The sequence below is a fragment of the Chanodichthys erythropterus genome, chromosome 13 (assembly GCF_024489055.1).
Source record: "Chanodichthys erythropterus isolate Z2021 chromosome 13, ASM2448905v1, whole genome shotgun sequence".
Classification (NCBI taxonomy): Eukaryota; Metazoa; Chordata; class Actinopteri; order Cypriniformes; family Xenocyprididae; genus Chanodichthys; species Chanodichthys erythropterus.
In genome coordinates this window covers 23,643,397-23,664,608 of record NC_090233.1, presented here as the reverse complement: position 1 = coordinate 23,664,608, position 21,212 = coordinate 23,643,397, and the positions used below count along the sequence as shown (strand labels likewise).

At 35.6% G+C, this 21,212-nt stretch overlaps 1 protein-coding gene across 1 annotated transcript in view; it reads left to right on the top strand.

The window, feature by feature from the left end:
- Nucleotides 1-21,212, top strand: part of susd2 (sushi domain containing 2) — a 35,768-nt gene that overhangs the window by 800 nt on the left and 13,756 nt on the right. The window contains exons 3-13 of the mRNA XM_067407375.1: nucleotides 866-1,014; nucleotides 4,177-4,344; nucleotides 5,959-6,133; nucleotides 9,216-9,417; nucleotides 9,626-9,711; nucleotides 11,349-11,617; nucleotides 11,784-11,927; nucleotides 12,010-12,168; nucleotides 12,832-13,080; nucleotides 15,460-15,738; nucleotides 17,062-17,238. Coding sequence (XP_067263476.1) covers nucleotides 866-1,014; nucleotides 4,177-4,344; nucleotides 5,959-6,133; nucleotides 9,216-9,417; nucleotides 9,626-9,711; nucleotides 11,349-11,617; nucleotides 11,784-11,927; nucleotides 12,010-12,168; nucleotides 12,832-13,080; nucleotides 15,460-15,738; nucleotides 17,062-17,238 — 2,057 coding nt within the window. The remainder of the gene's footprint in view (nucleotides 1-865; nucleotides 1,015-4,176; nucleotides 4,345-5,958; nucleotides 6,134-9,215; nucleotides 9,418-9,625; nucleotides 9,712-11,348; nucleotides 11,618-11,783; nucleotides 11,928-12,009; nucleotides 12,169-12,831; nucleotides 13,081-15,459; nucleotides 15,739-17,061; nucleotides 17,239-21,212) is intronic.

The window sequence follows — 21,212 nt, the reverse complement described above, 5'->3', positions numbered from 1 at the left end:
TCATATTATATACAATAATAATAATAATAAATAATTTTATTGAGGTTGCCTTTTAATTTTTTGTCCCTACATTAGAAACCAATCAATTGATGCAGTATTCAAATAATTGTTGTAAAATAATTATTGCATAGCTATATCATGATTTATATGTTTATACTTAATACAGTGTTATTAGAGTTAACTAAAACTAAAACCATAAATTACATTTTTCATTAATAAAATATACAAAAACTTAAACTTATTTTATTTCAGCTAGCTACCAATGTAATATTTCTTAACCTGACTAAGATAGCTAAAACTGGAATAAAAATGAATACAAATATATAGAGAGATATTATAGAAATGTATAAAACACAACAAAATTACTATACATTTATATAAAATTCAAATGAAACCTGAAAATATAAAAATAAAAGACATTCAAAATATTAATAAACTATAAAAGTATCTCAATTATACTAAAATAAGACTGGTTTATTGTATAAGTAATTTTATATAGTAATATACTTACTATGTACGAACAGAATACTAATGCACAGTGTTCAGCAGTCAAATATGATGTTCTGGCATCAAGTAAGTTTTGGCTGAAGCTTGTTCCAAAATATTCCAAGTATTTGAGTCTTGATTGTGTTCCTCCCAAATCCTCAAGGTCAAAGTCTGAGTTAAAATATTATATTTGGTACAACAAGTGGCTTTGGTGAAGGCTGAATGAGATAAGATGAAAATGTTCTCATGTTACTGCCACTTTAGGGTGAATTGCTTTTTTGTATTCTTCAGTCGCTCTGATAAAAGCACATAGTAAATGAACTATTATTCTATTAGCACTATAAATACAGTGCAGTGCTAAACAGAGTATGTTTCACAGGTTCAACTCAGAGATTTTGACTGAGGGCTATGTGGATGTGAGCGGCGTGGGTCACTGTATCTCTCCACTGCTCTATGAGTCGGGCTGGATCCCATTTGAGGTGTCCACAGATGGAGTCAACTATGACAGAGCAGGGAGGTGGCTCTCAGGTGAGCTACAGATATCATAGTGCACGCTAAGGTTTGTGGGAATATCAAATAAAGCGTTAGTTCACCCAAAAATGAAATTTCTGTTATTAATTACTCACCCTCATGTCGTTCCAAACCCGTAAGACCTTAGTTCATCTTCGGAACACAAATTAAGATATTTTGATGAAATCCAAGAGGTTTTTGTATCCTCCATTGAAAGCAATGAAATATCCAGAAAAGTAGTAAAAACATTGTTAAAGGTGCCCTAGATTCAAAAATTAAATTTACCTTGGCATAGTTAAATAACAAGAGTTCAGTACATGGAAAAGACATACAGTGAGTCTCAAACTCCATTGTTTCCTCCTTCTTATATAAATCTCATTTGTTTAAAAGACCTCCGAAGAACAGGCGAATCTCAACATAACACCGACTGTTACGTAACAGTCGGGGTGTACGCCCCCAATATTTGCATATGCCAGCCCATGTTCAAGGCATTACACAAGGGCAGCCAGTATTAACGTCTGGATGTGCACAGCTGAATCATCAGACTAGGTAAGCCAGCAAGAACAACAGGGAAAAATGGCAGATGGAGCAATAATAACTGACATGATTCATGATAACATGATATTTTTAGTGATATTTGTGAATTATCTTTCTAAATGTTTCATTAGCATGTTGCTAATGTACTGTTAAATGTGGTTAAAGTTACCATCGTTTCTTACTGTATTCACGGAGACAAGACTGTCGTTATTTTCATTTTTTAAACACTTGCAGTCTGTATAATTCATAAACAACTTCATTCTTTATAAATCTCTCCAACAGCCTCAAACTCATTCAGAATCAATGTAAACATCAAAATAAACACTGTACTTATGCGATTAGACATGCTGCATGATGAACATTTTGTAAAGATCCATTTTGAAGGTTATATTAACTGTTTGAACTTTGTTTATGTTGTTTAAGGCAAGCGCAAGCTCCGTGGGCGTGGAGCACGAGAATTAAAGGGCCACACACCCTGAATCGGCTCATTTCTAATGATGCCCCAAAATAGGCAGTTAAAAAAATTAATTAAAAAAAATCTATGGGGTATTTTGAGCTGAAACTTCACAGACACATTCAGGAGACTCCTTAGACTTATATTACATCTTGTGAAAAAGCATTCTTGGGCACCTTTAAAGTGATAGTTCACCCAAAAATGAAAATTCTGTCATCATTTATATTACATCTTTTAAAAAAAAGTTCCAGGGCACCTTTAAAATAGTCCACGTGACTACAGTGGTTCAACCTAAATGTTATGAAGAGACAAGAATACTTTTTGTGCGCAAAGACAAAGCAAAAAATTCAACAAATTCGTCTCTCCCTGTCTCTCCTCTGCTACACTACTTTCGTCGCAGCTTCCAGGTTCTACATCCGAACGCTAGCTCAGTATTGGCCGACGCTGTTCACGTGAGCACCATAATGCATGTGTGTGATGCTGACGTAGGAGCTGGCCAATAATGAGCCGGCATTCGGACGTAAACACGGAAACGCAGGACTGCGTCAACTGACAGGGAAGATGAAAAATTGTTGAATAAACTATTTTAACTGTGTTTTTTCTACTTTTCTGGACCTTGAATGTGGTAATTTTGTTGCTTTCATTTGAGAATAACTTATCAGATTTCATCAAAATATCTTAATTTGTGTTCCGATGATGAACGAAGATCTTACAGGTGTGGAATAACATGAGGGTGAGTAATTATTAACAGAAATTTAATTTTTGGGTGAACTAACCCTTTAAAATTGACCTAATTTGCTTTCTCAATGCACATTTGCATAAATGCTTGCTGACATTGTGTTAACCTAGCAGACATTCCTTTCTAGAACATTCCTTTAGTGTTGTTCTTAGCTGATATCAGTTACTGTATGATCATATGGTTTATTGCATAATGTACTGATTAGAACAATCAGTAATCCAACCTCCTGAGGCATTTGACATTTGACAACTCAAGTTCATTGGAATTTATTTGTCTTAAAGGTGCCCTAGAATCAAAATTTGAATTTACCTCGGCATAGTTGAATAACAAGAGTTCAGTACATGGAAAAGACATACATTGAGTTTCAAACCCCATTGCTTCCTCCTTCTTATGTAAATCTCATTAGTTTAAAAGACTTCCGGAAAACACGCGGATCTCAACATAACACCGACTGTCACGTAACAGTCGGGATCATTAATATGTATGACCCCAATATTTGAATAATGCCAGCCCATTCGACGCATTAGACAAGTAAAGGCAGTATTAACAGCTGGATCTGTGCACAGACAAGGTAATCCAGCAAGAGCAACAGCGAAAAATGGCAGATGGAGCAATAATAACTGACATGATCCATGATAGCATGATATTTTTAGTTATATTTGTAAATTGTCTTTCTAAATGTTTCATTAGCATGTTGCTAATGTACTGTTAAATGTGGTTAAAGTTACCATATTTTCTTACTGTATTCACGGAGACAAGAGCCGTCGCTATTTTCATTTTTAAACACTTACAGTCTGTATAATTCATAAACACAACTTCATTCTTTATAAATCTCTCCTACATTGAAACATTAGCCCATTAGCCACAGAGCATAGCCTCAAACTCATACAGAATCAAACGTAAACATCAAAATAAATACTTTACTCATATAATTCGAAGCATGCATACAGTATGCATGACGAACATCTTGTAAAGATCCATTTGAGGGTTATATTAGCTGTGGGAACTTTGTAAATGCACTGTAATATAGTCGAGAGCTCGTGTGGCAGGGAGCAGGCGAATTAAAGGGGCGGCGCGCTGCCAAAATCAGTGTATAGTTAATGATGCCCCAAAATAGGCAGTTAAAAAAATTAATTTAAAAAAATCTATGGGGTATTTTGACCTGAAACTTCACAGACACATTCAGGAGACACCTTAGACTTATATTACATCTTGTGAAAAAGCATTCTTGGGCACCTTTAAAGTGATAGTTCACCCAAAAATGAAAATTCTGTCATCATTTACTCACCCTCATGTTGTTCCAAACCTGTATGTAATTCTTTGGGTGAACTATCTCTTTAATGTAGTACTGCTTCTTTTTATGATAAGATTGATTTGATTGATTGATTGATTGATTGATTGATTGATTGATTGATTGATTGATTGATTGATTGATTGATTGATTGATTAGTCCATCACAGTAAGCTGGGTCCTGTTTACAAGATCATTCTGGACAATGCCACACAGTGGCAGTACTATGGCACACCAGATGTCAGTGGGGATTTAAAAATGATATGGATACCATCTCTAATAAAAGCAGAGAGAGTAAACATCGAGCTGTGGGGTTACAATGAGACTGGTAAGTAGATCAAATCTCTACATAGAAAAATGTATACATCTATGCATCCATTTACAGTACATGTTGTTCTATCTATCTATCTATCTATCTATCTATCTATCTATCTATCTATCTATCTATCTATCTATCTATCTATCTATCTATCTATCTATCTATCTATCTATCTATCTATCTATCTATCTATCTATCTGTCTGTTGTTTTCTATCTATCTATCTATCTATCTATCTATCTATCTATCTATCTATCTATCTATCTATCTATCTATCTATCTATCTATCTATCTATCTATCTATCTATCTATCTATCTATCTATCTATCTATCTATCTATCTATCTATCTATCTATCTATCTGTCTGTTGTTTTCTATCTATCTATCTATCTATCTATCTATCTATCTATCTATCTATCTATCTATCTATCTATCTATCTATCTATCTATCTATCTATCTATCTATCTATCTATCTATCTATCTATCTATCTGTCTGTCTATTGTTCTATTGATCTTTCTGTCATTATTGTTCTGTCAATCTGTCTATTGTTCTAACATTCTATCTATCCATCTATCATTCTGTCTGTCAATGAATCTATTCATTGTTCTATGTATCATTCTGTTATTTTGTTATCCATTCTATCTATCATTCCATCTACCTGTCTGAATCGATCTATCAGTTCTTTATGTGAATGTATATGAATCTATCCATATATTTATCTGATTCTGTCATTCTTACTGTAATTTGATCTATTGTTCTGTCTATCAATCATTTTATCTATTGTTCTATCATTCTTATTATCTTTTAATCTATTGTTTTATAGTTCTGTCTTTTTCTATTGTTCTGTCTTTGAATCTATGTATTTTTCTATCTATTATTCTAATAATTGTTCTATCCATCACTGTATTGTTATCTGTTCATCACTTTATCTATCATTCTACCTCTGTGAATATATCCTGTCTATCATTCTGTCATTTTATCATTCTATCAATTGTTCTATGAATTTATTTAATTCTGTCTGTCATTCTATCTGTCATTCTATACAGTGTATCCTTTTATTGTTCTGTCTGAATCTGATGTTCTTCTATATCATTCTATCTGTTTTATATGTTGTTCTGTCATTCTATCTGTCTGTCTAAGAATCTGTTATTCAATCTATTATTCTATAATTCTTTCTATTATTTAATCTATCATTCTATCATTCCGTCGGTCTGCGAATCTGTTATGTTTATCTGTTTTTCCGTTGTTCTGTCTCCGAAGCCATTTTTCATTCTGTCTGTTGTTCTATCAATCTATTTATTGTTCTTTTTATTGTTTCTGTTATTCTGTCTATTCTGTCAATTGTTCTCTCTATAGTTCTGTCTACTGTTCTGTTGTTCTATTTTTCATTATAGCTTTTTGTCTGTCTGTGAATCCTTCATTCTGTTTATTGTTCTGTTGTTCTGTCAATCATTCTATCTATTGTTCTGTTTACTTACTGTTCTATCATTCTATCTATCAATCCACCCTTCTTTCTAAAGTTCTGTCTGTCTATCTATTATTCTATCAATTGATCTGTCTATAGGAGATTATTATTAGAATTAACTAACATTATTTTTATTATTATTATGATAAACTAACAGGTGAGTCATATTCTGCTAATTGGGAGGCAGAGTGGAAGTATCTGTACACCGTGGGCAGAGATGTGCCCAACAGTGGAGTTTTCAGTTTCACCCCACAAATTGCAGAAAAACCATACTTCCTTTGGGACCTAGGGAGCATGCGGGTCAGCCCCAGCTCTAAACAAGACGGAGCCCAGTAAGAGCCTTTAGTAATTAATATTATTATTTATATCACAGGGTTTTTTTTTATTTATTTTTTTTTTTTTTTTATAAATACAGGTGCTGGTCATATAATTAGAATATCATCAAAAAGTTGATTTATTTCACTAATTCCATTTAAAAAAGTGAAATTTGTATATTATATTCATTCATTACGCACAGACTGATATATTTCAAATGTTTATTTCTTTTAATTTTGATGATTATAACTGACAACTAAGGAAAATCCCAAATTCAGTATCTCAGAAAATTAGATATAATATTACTTAAGACCAATACAAAGAAAGGATTTTCAGAAATCTTGGCTAACTGAAAAGTATGAACATGAAAAGTATGAGCATGTACAGCACTCAATACTTAGTTGGGGCTCCTTTTGCCTGAATTACTGCAGCAATGCGGCATGGCATGGAGTCGATCAGTCTGTGGCACTGCTCAGTTGTTATGAGAGCCTAGGTTGCTCTGATAGTGGCCTTCAGCTCTTCTGCATTGTTGGGTCTGGCATATCAAATCTTCCTCTTCACAATACCCCATTGATTTTCTATGGGGTTAAGGTCAGGCGGTCTTTAAGGTCTTAATTGGCCAGCAAACACGCCGTGAAGGTCAGGCGAGTTTGCTGGCCAATTAAGACTGTGGAACCATGGTCCTTAAACCAGGTACTGGTAGCTTTGGCACTGTGTGCAGGTGCCAAGTCCTGTTGGAAAATGAAATCTGCATCTCCATAAAGTTGGTCAGCAGCAGGAAGCATGATGAAGTGCTCTAAAACTTCCTGGTGTAAGGTTGCGTTGACCTTGGGCCTCAGAAAACACAGTGGACCAACACCAGCAGATGACATGGCACCCATAAACCATCACTGACTGTGGAAACTTTACACTGGACCTCAAGCAACGTGAATTGTGTGCCTCTCCTCTCTTCCTCCAGACTCTGGGACCCTGATTTCCAAAGGAAATACAAAATTTACTTTCATCAGAGAACATAACTTTGGACCACTCAGCAGCAGTCCAGTCCTCTTTGTCTTTAGCCCAGGCGAGACGCTTCTGACGCTGTCTGTTGTTCAAGAGTGGCTTGACCCAAGGAATGCGACAGCTGAAACCCATGTCTTGCTTATGTCTGTGCGTAGTGGTTCTTGAAGCACTGACTCCAGCTGCAGTCCACTCTTTGTGAAACTCCCCCACATTTTTGAATGGGTTTTGTTTCACAATCCTCTCCAGGGTGTGGTTATCCCCATTGCTTGTACACTTTTTTTCTACCACATCTTTTCCTTCCCTTCGCCGCTCTATTAATGAGCTTGGACACAGCTCTGTGAACAGCCAGCCTCTTTTGCAATGACCTTTGTGTCTTGCCCTCCTTGTGCAAGGTGTCAATGATCGTCTTTTGGACAACTGTCAAGTCAGCAGTCTTCCCCATGATTGTGTAGCCTAGAGAACTAGACTGAGAGACCATTTAAAGGCCTTTGCAGGTGTTTGAGTTAATTAGCTGATTAGAATGTGGTACCAGGTGTCTTCAATATTGAACCTTTTCACAATATTCTAAGTTTCTGAGATACTGAATTTGGGATTTTCCTTATTTGTCAGTTATAATCATCAAAATTAAAAGAAATAAACATTTGAAATATATCAGTCTGTGTGTAATGAATGAATATAATATACAAATTTCACTTTTCGAATGGAATTAGTGAAATAAATAAACTTTTTGATGATATTCTAATTATATGACCAGCACCTGTATATACAGTCACTAGGACCCATTTCTCAGTATTTGGGTCACTTTTTCAAAACAGTGAGCACAACAGCAGTCCATGTGGGCTAAACTGTGGATCATTTATCAATGCTTTGGCACAAAATGCATTCAACAAGGACATCTTTCAAATGACATGAATTAATTTCTCACTCAGACACAAACACCACCAAAACCCTATACACAGTACCTGTTAAAAGTTTGAAAACATTAAAAGTTTTTAATGTTTTTGAAAGAAGTCTCTCATGCTCATCAAGGCTTCATTGATTTAATCAAAAATACAGTAAAAACAGTAATATTGTGAAAGATTATTAGCATTTAAAATAATTGCTTTCCATTTTAATATATTTAAAAATTCAATTTATTTCTGTGATGACAAAGTTGAATTTTCAGCATCATTATTCCAGTCTTCAGTGTCACATGATCCTTCAGAAATCATTCTAATATGCTGATTTGCTGCTCAAGAAACATCTATTATTATAGGTGGACACTGTTGAAAAAATTACTGAGATCTCCTATGCAAAACTCCTACATGTTCCTACTGTTGGTTTAAATTAAAGTCCAGAATCCAGAATTTAATTAAAGTGTTTTGCGGTAGCCGCCGCAAGGCTATGGGACAATCATCAACTTTGAGTGAATTTACGAGACATTTAAATAAGATTTTTTTTTTTACATTAGCTTTTGATCATGAATGAGTGACTAGGTATTGCTGTTAAAATGTTTCTCGAATGGTATTTGCAGATCTTTTGAAATTAGTTTTTTTTATTTTTGTAATTATTTTATTCTATCAGTATATTGTATAGCACTGTGGTCAACACTGTTTTATTATTATGTGCCTTATAAATAAATTGGAATTGGAAAAGGGGGAAACTTTAATTTAAACATGGACCATGTCACATATACTACAGTGGAGAGCTGTCGTTCTTTGTTTGAAAATAAATTTTACAAAAGAAAACATTGTGTAATGCTACATTGTTAGTATTTTAAGTCATTGTTTTATGAGTGAAAAAGTATTTGATGGGTCACAACTAGTCACAACTTTACTAGTTTTTTGGAAGAATGGTTGGATTTGAGACATGAAGTTTGAAGTGCTTTGTTATTTTTAGTGCATTTTGAATGTAAAATTAACTGTTGTGCCAAAATTAGGAGAACTGTGTGAAGAGTTTTGAAAAATTACCAAAGTAATGAGAAATGGGTCCTAGCAATTGTTAAAGTTGTTATTCTTTTTTTTTTTAAGAGTTCATAGCATTTTATTAAAGCACTTTGGTTAAAACCAGTTGATTTCCTTTTTTGATGAATAACGGAGACAATAATGTTTTGCGCAGAGATGTTAACGCCCTGTGGAGTGGGGCGTATGCGATCGCCTGGCATCTAGAGGAGGCCTTCAGGAAGGACTCTGCAGGCTGGGCCCTGGAAAAGTGTATCAACTGGGATAAAGAAGAGAAAGCAATGCCCAACTTCCTTACAGAGATCACTGACTGCCCCTGCACACTGGCCCAGGCTCGTGCTGACACCGGCAGATTTCATGTGGGTTACAATATCCTTATCTAAACTTTATATTAAAGTTGCATCACCAGCAACATCATAATTATTTGAGAATTTTGAATTCTCCACCTATCACAAATTTAGGCCTTTGTGATCATAGATACATACAAGTTAAATCTGCTAAATCTTTATTTATTAAAGTGTCTATAGTAGAGCTCCTTTTGATGAGTTATGTGTGTTTATTTTTCAGACTGATTATGGCTGTGATATTGAGGCAGGTAGTTTCTGCGTTTACCATCCAGGAGCAGTTCACTGCGTTAGAGCCATACAGGGCAGGTAATATGCCACTTATCAGAATTTCAATTAGTTGAGATATATATATACTCAGCAAAAAAAGAAACGTCCTCTGACTTTCAACTGTTTTTACTTTCAGTAAACTTAATGTGTAAATATTTGTATGAACACTAAAAGAGGATGATCAGCTGTCCTTCCTGTCTCAGGCGTCTCACAGTGCCACATCTGCAGTCCTCATGCCTCCCTGCAGCATGCCTAATGCACGTTCACGCAGATGAGCAGGGACCCTGGGCATCTTTCTTTGGGTGTTTTTCACAGTCGGTAGACAAGTCTCTTTAGTGTCCTGCGTTTTTAGAACTGTGACCTTAAATGCCTACTTTTTGTAAGCTGTTAAGGTCTTAACGACCATTCCAGAGGTGCATGTTAATTAATTGATTATGGTTAATTGAACATGCATGGAAAACATTGTTTAAACCCTTTACAATGAAGATCTGTAAAGTTATTTGGATTTTTACAACATTATTGTTGAAATGCACAGTCCTGAAAAAGGGACGTTTCTTTTTTTGCTGAGTATATATATATATCCTCATATTGGCAAGAAGTTTCATTATCACAAATAAAAGAATATATATATAATATAATATATAAAATAAAGTATCATTACAATTTCAAATAAAATAAAATATGTATGTATGTATGCATGTGTTATATATATATATATATATTACACATGCATACATACATACAGGGAGTGCAGAATTATTAGGCAAGTTGATTTTCTGATCATATTTTTTTCCAAGCACATTTTACCAATTCCAATCCACATCAATCTTAATAACTACTATTAATATTGTTTTTAATCATTTATAAGTGATATATAATTGTTCATGAAGGCTGGAAATGAAGAATGCCCTATATTCAGGTGTGCAGAATTATTAGGCAGGTTTTCTTTTACAGATAAAATGAGCCAGAAAAGAGATTTAACTCAGACTGAAAAGTCAAAAATTATTAAATACTCATGAGAAGGACGTAATACTAATGTAATACTAGAAATTGCAAAGTTAAAGCATGACCATTGGACAGTGAAATGCTCATTATGTCAGCGGGGTCATACAAAAACAGCTGGAGAAGAAAAGACACGTTAACTGCAAAATAATTAAGAATTAAGGTGAAGAATTAAGTGTGAAACCATCAGGAACCCTTTAGTCTCCAGCGCCACCATTTCCCAGTACTGAAACCTACCTGGAGTCTTCAGAAGTGTGAGGTGTCAGGATCTCAGAGACTTAGGTTAGGTGAAGAATCCTAAAAAATGACCCGCTCTTAATAAGAATCACAAGCTGAAGACTGGAAATACATACACACTGGTATACAAAGTTGCTAATTTGTGTAATTTGTATTAAATATTCAAAATTCACAAAAAATATTTCAAAACAGAAAATGCCCACTATCTATTCATGAGGTTGCAAGTACATTTTGTAATGGTCGATATTGCCCAATATATTGGTCTAATTTTAAAATTAAATTATACTGATACCAAAACTGCATGTGGGGAAACTACACAGTAACAGAAACACACTGTAGAAAATATCCAAATCCTATTTATTTGTTATTCTCATCGATGTAAAAAAACATTTTTTTCTGTTTTATATTTAGCCTGTTGATATATTGTTTTCTTGCAGTCCTGAGTATGGTGCCGGTCAGCAGTGTTGCTATGACAGCACTGGAGCTCAGGTGCTCACGGGGGACTCTATTGGTGGCAGCACCCCTGATCGAGGGCACGACTGGGGGGCGCCGCCGTACAAAAAGCCTCCTAGAGTTCCAGCATTCTCACACTGGAAGTATGATGTCATCAGTTTTTACTATTGCTGCCTGTGGTCAGACAACTGTAAATACTACTTTACCCACCGTCCGTCCAGTGACTGCAGAACATATCGTCCTCCTAGAGCAGGTAAAGAAATACTAGAGAAATCACTAGAGAAAATTATATAGAGAAGATTGGTGTTTGATCGAGAAATGTCGTGAACCAGATGCAACCAAATGCAAACTTGTCAAATCTGATAGGCCACTGCTCTAAATCTTTAGATTTGTGTTCAGTTGTTGTTTTCCTCCTTTAGCTGCTGTCCTTGGTGACCCTCACTTCATGACATTCGATGGCGTGACTTTCACCTTCAATGGGAAAGGAGAATACAGTCTTGTTCACTCTTCAGCCTATGAGCTGTCCGTGCAAGGCAGGACTGAACCAATGAAATCAGAGAATGGTGAGTTCTATAACTTCCTGTAATAAGGATGGATTGAATCAGATCTCTTACATTGAGTCGGCTACGAAAATTGTCCTTTCAGGTTCTGTGGTTATGGCAACACGACTCTGTTCAGTGGCCATGAGGGAGAAAGACTCTGATGTCATCGAGGTGCGTCTTGGAGACCAAGTAGATGAGGTCCAGGTCTTAATGAACCAACAGGTGCTTTCTTTTTCCGAGCAAAAATGGATCGACCTTAAGGGTAAGACCAGTTTATTTATCCTCTCAAAGTCAGGTTTAGCTAAACACAGTCTATCAAAAGCACAAAATGGTAGAAATATTTCTCCAACACCCAATCAGCATATTAGAATGATTTCATTTGGATCATGTGACACTGAAGACTATAGTAATAGGGTACTTGAGTAGAGTGAGAAGTAGTTTAAGTTGACATAATTTCTTAATGTAAGCATTGAGATCTATAGTTTCTGTAAATAATAATAAAAAAAAAACTTAGAGCAGATGTGTAAGATGAAAAATCATAGTCTGTTATGCTTAGCAGACTCATTTTATGGGCCATCTGTTCTCAGTAAATATAGACTTGTTGCCATCTACAGTATTTGTGTTACTTGTTTATATGAGGTAGTCAACCAAAATGCCTATTACCGCCACCTCTAAATACAACCCAGTCACGTGTGACGCTTGTTCGAGAAATCACCACCAGGTAGTGCAAAGGGATGGTTTGCAACATTGCTCAGTAAGGCTGTAATTGTGACATTTTTACTTGTAAATAAAGATAAAATAATGAAATAAATTGCTGCTAATAATAATAACAATAGTAATATACAGTATATGATGCATCTTTTTCTTCCTGGTCTATTTTACAGTCTCTGTTGTCTTTTTTTTTTTTTTTTCTGTGTCATTCCAGGTGTTTTTGTTTTTTCCCCTAAACCTACTAATGTGACGGTGATGTTTCTGTCGGGGACAGGAATAGAGGTCCGAGCAGGTGGAGGGGTCATGACCCTTACTGTTCTGCTGCCCCATGACTTACACAACCACACGCAGGGTCTGCTCGGTACAATGAATGATGACCCTGAAGATGAATTCACCTCTAGTAATGGCGTGATCATCCCTTCCAATAGCAGTGCACAAGACATATTCACCTATTGTGCTGGCTGTGAGTAACCATTTCACTTCACTTTCACATTACTACTTAATGTACCTGCCAGTACAGTCAGTGATGAATTTGCAATGAAATTGATTGAAACTGAAATTACAAATTTATACTACTTGTCATTTGATTTAATTTACTCTATTGTGATGGGAGGAGCAACGACAGACACTGGGTGTGGGGTCAGGCCTCAGAGAGGCTTTTATTTAAAGGTGCTCTAGAACTTTTTTTAAAAAGATGTAATATAAGTCTAAGGTGTCCCCTGAATGTGTCTGTGAAGTTTCAGCTCAAAATACCCCATAGATTTTTTTTTAACTGCCTATTTTGGGACATCATTATAAATGAGCAGATTCAGGGTGTGTGGCCCTTTAAATCTCGTGCTCCACACCCCAAGAGCTCGCGCTTGCCTTAAACAACATAAAAAAAAGTTCAAACAGCTAATATAACCCTCATGGATCTTTACAAAGTGTTTGTCATGCATGTCATGTCTAATGGCGTAAGTACAGTGTTTATTTTGATGTTTACATTTGATTGTCAATAAGTTTGATAGTGCTCCGTGGCTAAAGCTAACATTACACACATTTGGAGAGATTTATAAAGAATGAAGTTGTGTTTATGAATTATACAGACTGCAAGTGTTTAAAAATGAAAATGCGACGGCTCTTGTCTCTGTGAATACAGTAAGAAACGATGGTAACTTTAACCACATTTAACAGTACATTAGCAACATGCTAACGAAACATTTAGAAAGACAATTTACAAATATCACAAAAAATATCATGATATCATGAATCATGTCAGTTATTATTGCTCCATCTGCCATTTTTCGCTATTGTTCTTGCTTGCTTACCTAGTCTGTTGATTCAGCTGTGCACATCCAGATGTTAATACTGGCTGCCCTTGTCTAATGCCTCGATCATTAGCTGGCATATGCAAATATTGGGGTCGTACATATTAATGATCCCGACTGTTACGTAACAGTCGGTGTTATGTTGAGATTTGCCTGTTCTTCGGAGGTCTTTTAAACAAATGAGATTTATATAAGAAGGAGGAAACAATGGAGTTTGAGACTCACTGTATGTCATTTCCATGTACTGAACTCTTGTTATTTAACTATGCTGAGGTACATTCAATTTTTTGAATCTAGGCACCTTTAACAAAAGTAAAACATAAAAATGTGTCAGAGAGAAAAAAGTGTCCAAATAAACAGGGAATCTGGTGTCCTTGTCAAGCGGTGGAATCGTGAAGGAGGGGCAGTGTTCAGTCAGAATGGGTCCAGGTAAAGGGGCGGGGTCCGGCGGCTGCACACGCTCCCCTCTCTCTCTGGTCTGTGGCTCAAGGGTCGGCGGCATCTCTTCAGCAGCTCATCTTCCCTGAGGCCACGGCATATGAAAGTAAATGCCGGCCGGCATCCTAGCCCGTCAGTGCAAACTTGTGCTTCCCATCCTTACCGCGGGTCTGGCGACTCAGTCCATACAGCGGTGCATGAATACCTCCATGCTCCCCTTCCTGGACCCGCGACGACACCAATGTGCATGCACAGGGGAAGAGACTCTTAAGTCTCTGGTCTCTCATCATGCGCCGCCAGACCTGGTTGTTTACCACGCCTTCCTCTCTCATACCCAGTCCTGTCGAGAACCTGGCGAAGAGAGTTATTTTAAGGGATGGGGTGGCCCTGATAATAAGAGGGAGGCAGCCATTCCGTCACACTATTTAAGATATACTCTGAAAAATCAGTTGTAAAGCGATAGTTTGCTAATTCAAAGCCATTTCATATTTATTCCGTGACTAATCCATGCATTACAAGTGGCTTTTGTGGCTTTTAAAATATGTGTGATGTTAAAAGTAATAGTAAAATTGAAATAGAATTTAATTGGAAATATGGTATCATTTATGTGATTCATTCCTAACTGAATGAGATGAGACAAGAAACATTTTGTGGTTTAGGCACAACTATTAGGCATACAAATAAAAGTGTATGCATAATAGTCAAATTTATTTTTTCTTTAATTAAATTAAACACATTAATAAAGAAATTACTATAATACTATTGAACTATAAAGTATTCCATGATCATTTCAATTTATATAATAATAGTAGTAATAATAATAATAATAATAATAGATATTATTAATTTATATAACAACAGTAAAATTACAATACTATTATTGATGGTGTTTTTTTTCTTTGCTTTTAAATAGTAAACCATAGAGTTTTTGTAAACTGCAGGGAATGTAGAAATGCTTCTCTTTTGTTGGCAGCAGATTTATAAACCATTCTCATTACAAACTTGTGAAGATCAGTCATTTCTAAAATTTCAAGCTATAGTTTAAATGTTTTGCCTGCTTTTTTCCTCACATAATACCATGTGTTTTTCTTCACCAGGGGCCATTACGAATGAGACTTCACTGTTTACATACGACTCAACCCACCTCCTGAATGAATATTATTATGCCCCAAAGCACGATCCGTCATTTATCCCTAACTTTTCTATGACTGAAGACCCAGAGGATCCCCTGCTAGAGCCAACGCTGAGCCTATGTGCAGGAGAGGGGGCTTCCTTCTGTAAATATGATGCATTAAGCATGCGCAGTCTGCAACAAGGCAATGCCACACTACTGTCTTACCGGAGTCATACGTCCACCAAGAAAGCTCTGGAACCTGGTGAGTGGGAACACAGGGAACCTATTCTGAAGAAGCTTTCAATTCAAACTATTTGGATTTTTGCAGGAATGTTACAGTATTTCCTTTTCCAGATTTCTGTATGATTTAGGTTCTCTGTCTCAATACACTTTAAAGAGCATGCATTTCCTAAAATCTGAACGAATGAGCCGCATTCAAAGCTGCTTTAACATAAACCCACTCATCAATTATGTATTCATGCATCAATTAATTCAACATCGAATTAATTCTACATTAAGTTATGTTGCTTGGCACCATAAACATGATAGTTAATGAAAACCCTAATCAAGCATAGAAAATAGATCTATTATAGATTATAGGTTATTATTATTATTATTATTATTATCATCTACAGGACTGCTAATTAATATTATATTTTATTTATTTGCCTTAAGCCTAACAAAACCATGTAATAATTACTGTAACTTCAGTCTTTTGAGGCCAATTGCTAAATTTTGTAACACTGGCATTTTGCTAATTTTTTATTTCATTTTACTTTTTGTGTTTATTAGTAGTAGTAGTAATAGTAATAGTAGTAATAATAATAACTAGAGCCTTTTGTAGCTAATTGCTTAATATTACAACAGGCATTTTGTTGAATATTTATTTTATTTCATTATTATTTTTTGTTGATTTATTATTAATATTACTATTAGTAGTAGTAGTAGTAGTATATACTGATTAATATTATTAATATTATATTTTATTTATTTGCATTAAGCCTAACAAAGATGTGGTAAAATGACTGTAACTTCGGCCTTTTGTGGCTAATTCTTTGGCTAATTTTGCTAAAATTTAATTTAATTTTAAATTTTTGTGTTTATTATTATTATTATAATTATGTATTAGTAATATTAATATTACTACTAATAATAATAATAACTAGAGACTTTTGTTGCTAATTGCTTAATTTTACAACAGACATCTGCTGAATTATGTTATTTTATTTTATATTTTATTTCATTACTGATTATCTTCTAAAAGGTGCTTAATGTGGTCATCTGAAGTTTGTATTAGCGCTTTTTTTTTTTTTTTTTTTTTTACACATGCTCATAGATGTTATGCATTTATATTTTGTTAAGAGGTTAAAGACCAATGCCAGCATTATATAGTGACAATTACATTAGCTGTTCTTTGAACTTTCAACATCATCAGTTGCAGATTAATATACAGCAGCACACTATTAAAAATCTCATCGCTGACCATATCTCAGTTATAAAGCATTAGAGACTTGCGTATGATCTGACTGTTATCTGTATAATATATTTTTATGATTTTGTAATGGCTGCAACTTTGTGATCTCAGTGCAATCCTGTGGTTGGCTGCCACCACCTAACCACGGTCAGAAGGAAGGAACCTTTTACCTGGAGGGGGCAACGGTCACATTCTCATGTAACAGTGGATACCGCCTCTATGGGTCCCAGGAACGCACCTGTCAAGGGGATGGCATGTGGTCTGGACAGGATACGCACTGTGTGGCTGGTAGGTAAAAGCGTACTAACGGAAATAAAAATTCTGTCATAATGTTGTTCAAAACCACTAGATGGCAGTGTTTCCCTTTTCAAAGTTCATATTGAAGGCTGTAGTAGAGTTTTACTTTTTCCTCCTCATTCCATTATGGATTATCTTAATCATCTCAGTCAAACAATTGTTGCCCAGTCTTTGTATACACTACCATTCAAAAGTTTTCTTCAGGATTCTTTGATGAATAGAAAGTTATTTATTTGAAATAGAATGCTTTTGTCAGATTATAAATGGTTTTATGGTCACTTTTGATCAATTTAATGCATCCTTCCTGTATAAAAGTATTAATGTCTTTAAAAAAGTTACAAAATCTTACTGACCCCAAACTTTTGAACAGTAGTGTATACCCAGTGTCTTGTCGGGCACTATACTTCCTCCCTCCACAGTCTTTGCCTCTCTTCAGACAGACCGGTCCATTGATCCGTCAGTCATGCAGACAGACAGAGCGCAGCAGTCATACAGACCGACCTGGATGTACTTGCGCTTGTTAACTCTTGACCCCTCGGTCTCATTAGAGCGGAACGGCATACTTCCTCTCGATAGGCATCTACAGGATGGATCTGTTTAGAATCTGATTTGGACTCTCTCCATCAAACACATGAATCGTTTATCTGCTCCACAGCTGCTGAGAATTCATCCCCCGCTGGCTCTCTGGCCTTTCTGGGGGTTCGTTGGAAAACTAAGGAGCCAAAACAAAGCAACAACCCGCTTTATAAAACGCATCAGGCCTACGATCCAAATAATCTTGCAATGAATTTACTGAATGCACGTTATTGCAAACATGTTGGGTAATTCTTATTGGGGGAAAAAATCCATATAAACAAAAAAGTAAATGTGGTACTGTTGGCGTTCAGCCAATGCTTTGAAGCTTGCAGTTTGTCAGACATGATATTGGTCAATGTTTGCCATTTATTTGCTGGTAGTAAAAGTACATTGCATACAAGTACACTTTATAAATCAATAAAGCAGACATTATCTGCTTTGATTAATGATCGCCGAGTTTATTATCCAGCTTGATAATCATATTTGTGAACTCTGAAACTTTCAGATAAAGGGTTTTTATTAAACTCACACACAGTTACCTACCTGCAAATTTACTTTGTGGTTTGTGTAGGCGCTCTTTTATTAGTGTACCATTACTGCAGGCCATCGTTCGCTCGCCGCCATCTCACACAGCTAAACAGATCATTATTTATCATCAGGAAATTGTAGGAGAGCATTTTTCTAGATATATGGGGGCTCACAGACAGGGCACCGCTCACACCGCTGTGGTCAGGCAGGTCGGTAATGCATGAAGGGTTTTATTAAACTTTTGGCACTGACACTAAATTTAACAAGTTATTTAGGGCTGTTTTGTCATTCCCACATGTCTCGCTTTCCCTACCTGTTTCTCTCTCCTTTTTTACCTGTTTATTTCTTGCTCCCTGTCTCTCTCTTCTTTACCTGTCTCCTCATTACATTACATACAGTCTTTCATTCCACTTTACCTGTCTCATTCTCTTTATTCCTTTCTCTCATCTTTGACTGTCTCTCTTTTTTTGTCCCTCTGACTTCCTACCTGTCTTTCTGTCCTGTTAAAGGGATAGTTCACCCAAAAATGAACATCATTTACTCACCCTCATGTTGTTCCAAATGTGTGTGAGTTTCTTTCATCTGTTGAACACAAAAGAAGATATTTTAAAGAATGTTGGTAATCAAACAGTTGACTGTAGCCATTGACTTCCATAGTATTTTTTCCCTATTATGGAAGTCAATGGCTTCCGTCAACTGTCTGATTACCAACATTCTTTAAAATATCTTCTTTTGTGTTCAACAGATGAAAGAAATTCATACAGGATTGGAACAACTTTAGGGTGAGTTACTTAAAAGGATTAGGGCCAAGCAATAATAAAAAAATAAAACCATCTCGAGATTAAAGTTGTTAAATTTAGAGAAAAAAATAGTTAAATTTCAAGAAAAAAGTTGAGATAAAATGTTGAGAATAAAGTCATTAAATTACAAGAAAAAAGTTGTTAAATTACGAGAACAAATTCGTTAAATTATGAGAAAAATGTCGTTAAATTTCAAGAAAAAAGTCGAGATAAAATGTTGAGAATAAAGTCATTAAATTATGAGAAAAAAGTCGTTAAATTATGAGAACAAATTTGTAATTTAACTTATTTGTTCTTGTAATTTAATGACTTTTTTCTCATAATTTAATGACTTTATTAATCTCAACATTTTATCTTGACTTTTTTCTCGAAATTTAATGACATTATTCTCATAATTTAACGAATTTGTTCCCGTAATTTAACTATTTTTTTCTCGTAATTTAACAACTTGGTTTTGTTTTTTTTATTATTGCTTGGCCCTAATCCTCTTCCATAGTGAGTAAATGATGACAAAAATGTTATTTTTTGTGTGAACTATCCCTTTAACATGTCTTGCTCTTGTACATGTCTTTTATTCCTGTTTACCCATCTCATTCTCTCTGTTCCTTCCTATCTTTAACTGTCTCTCTTTTCTGTTTCTCTGACTCACTACTTGTGTATCTCTCTCCCTACCTGTCTCTCCTTCCTTTGTACCAGTTCATTCACACTGCATCTTTTTTTTGTCTTCCACTCCCTCTTTACCTGTCTCACTCTTCTTGCCCTTTCCTCCTTTCAAGTCTCTCCTTTATGTCTATCTCTCCCCACCTGTCTCTTGGTTTCATCTTCATCTCTCTCCCTACTTTCTTTCTGTCCAGTTAACATGTCTTGATCTTCTTTACCGCTGTCTCCTCTTTTTTTACTCATCTTCACTCTTCTTTACCTGTCTCACTCTCCTTTATCTTTCTTCTTCTCCTTACAAGTCTCTCTCCCTACCTACCTTTTTCTTTTTAACCATCTCTTTTCTCTTCACCTGACTTCTCCGACAACCTATCTCTATATCTTCTATTTCCATTTATTTCTCTTCTTAACTGTCTCTTCTTAATTTGTACCTGTTTTGTTCTCCCTCTTTCCCTTTCACTGACCTTCTCACATTCCTCTTTATCCATCTCTCCCTAACTGTCTCACTTGAATTGGTAACACTTTATTTTAATGATTCATTTCAGACATTTTACTAACTTTAAAGCTGCAGTCCGCGATTTTTCCACTTTGTCGCCCTCTCTGTTTGAAACATGCGATTGCAGTCATATGCGGAACAGTTATCTGTACATGCATTGTGCATCGACACAGCTCGTCAGCGCGGATGAATCTAATGCTTGCTGTCAGTCAGCACACCGGTGTGGAAACTGAACTTCAGAATCACAGACTCTACGTCTTGAAAGTATGACCAATATAAGAATTTTCACTGGAAAATATAATCTGAACAAGTAAGTAACATTTCTGCCACTTTTGTTCTGACCAACTGAGGAAAAAAGCATTAGGCCTACAATAAATCGCGCTGCCAATGATGATTAAATCTAACGATCGCTTAGTTCGGATCATGTCAAACCGTGCAAATTATTATTACTGTTATATTGTTCTCAAATTGTTGTTGTTAACAACATCAGCATTGCGTGACTGTGTATTTAGTGTATATTAGAGTTACATGTAGATTTCAATTTCTGTATCCACTCCACAGTCCAAAGTCTTTTGCTTTTTGGCTACAGCTGAATCTCCAACTGTCACTGATGATTGTCATTTGAATCTTTCTGGATTACAATCCGCCATCAGAATGATAAGTTTAATTATTTCAGCTGCTGTGAGAAAAGGCTATAAATGTGCCGCTACCGGCAGCTTCCTCACACGATATAACTGACTAGCCTCTCAACGGGACTCCTTTCTGTTTACGGACGTGACGTAATGACGCACAGAGGAACTGCTGCATGCTCAAATTTCCCGCGGAAATCCGCCATGTTGCTCTTATTATAAAACATAATTACAAGCTTACTGTTGTGAATCGAGACAAGATAATTAGATAGTTTTGAA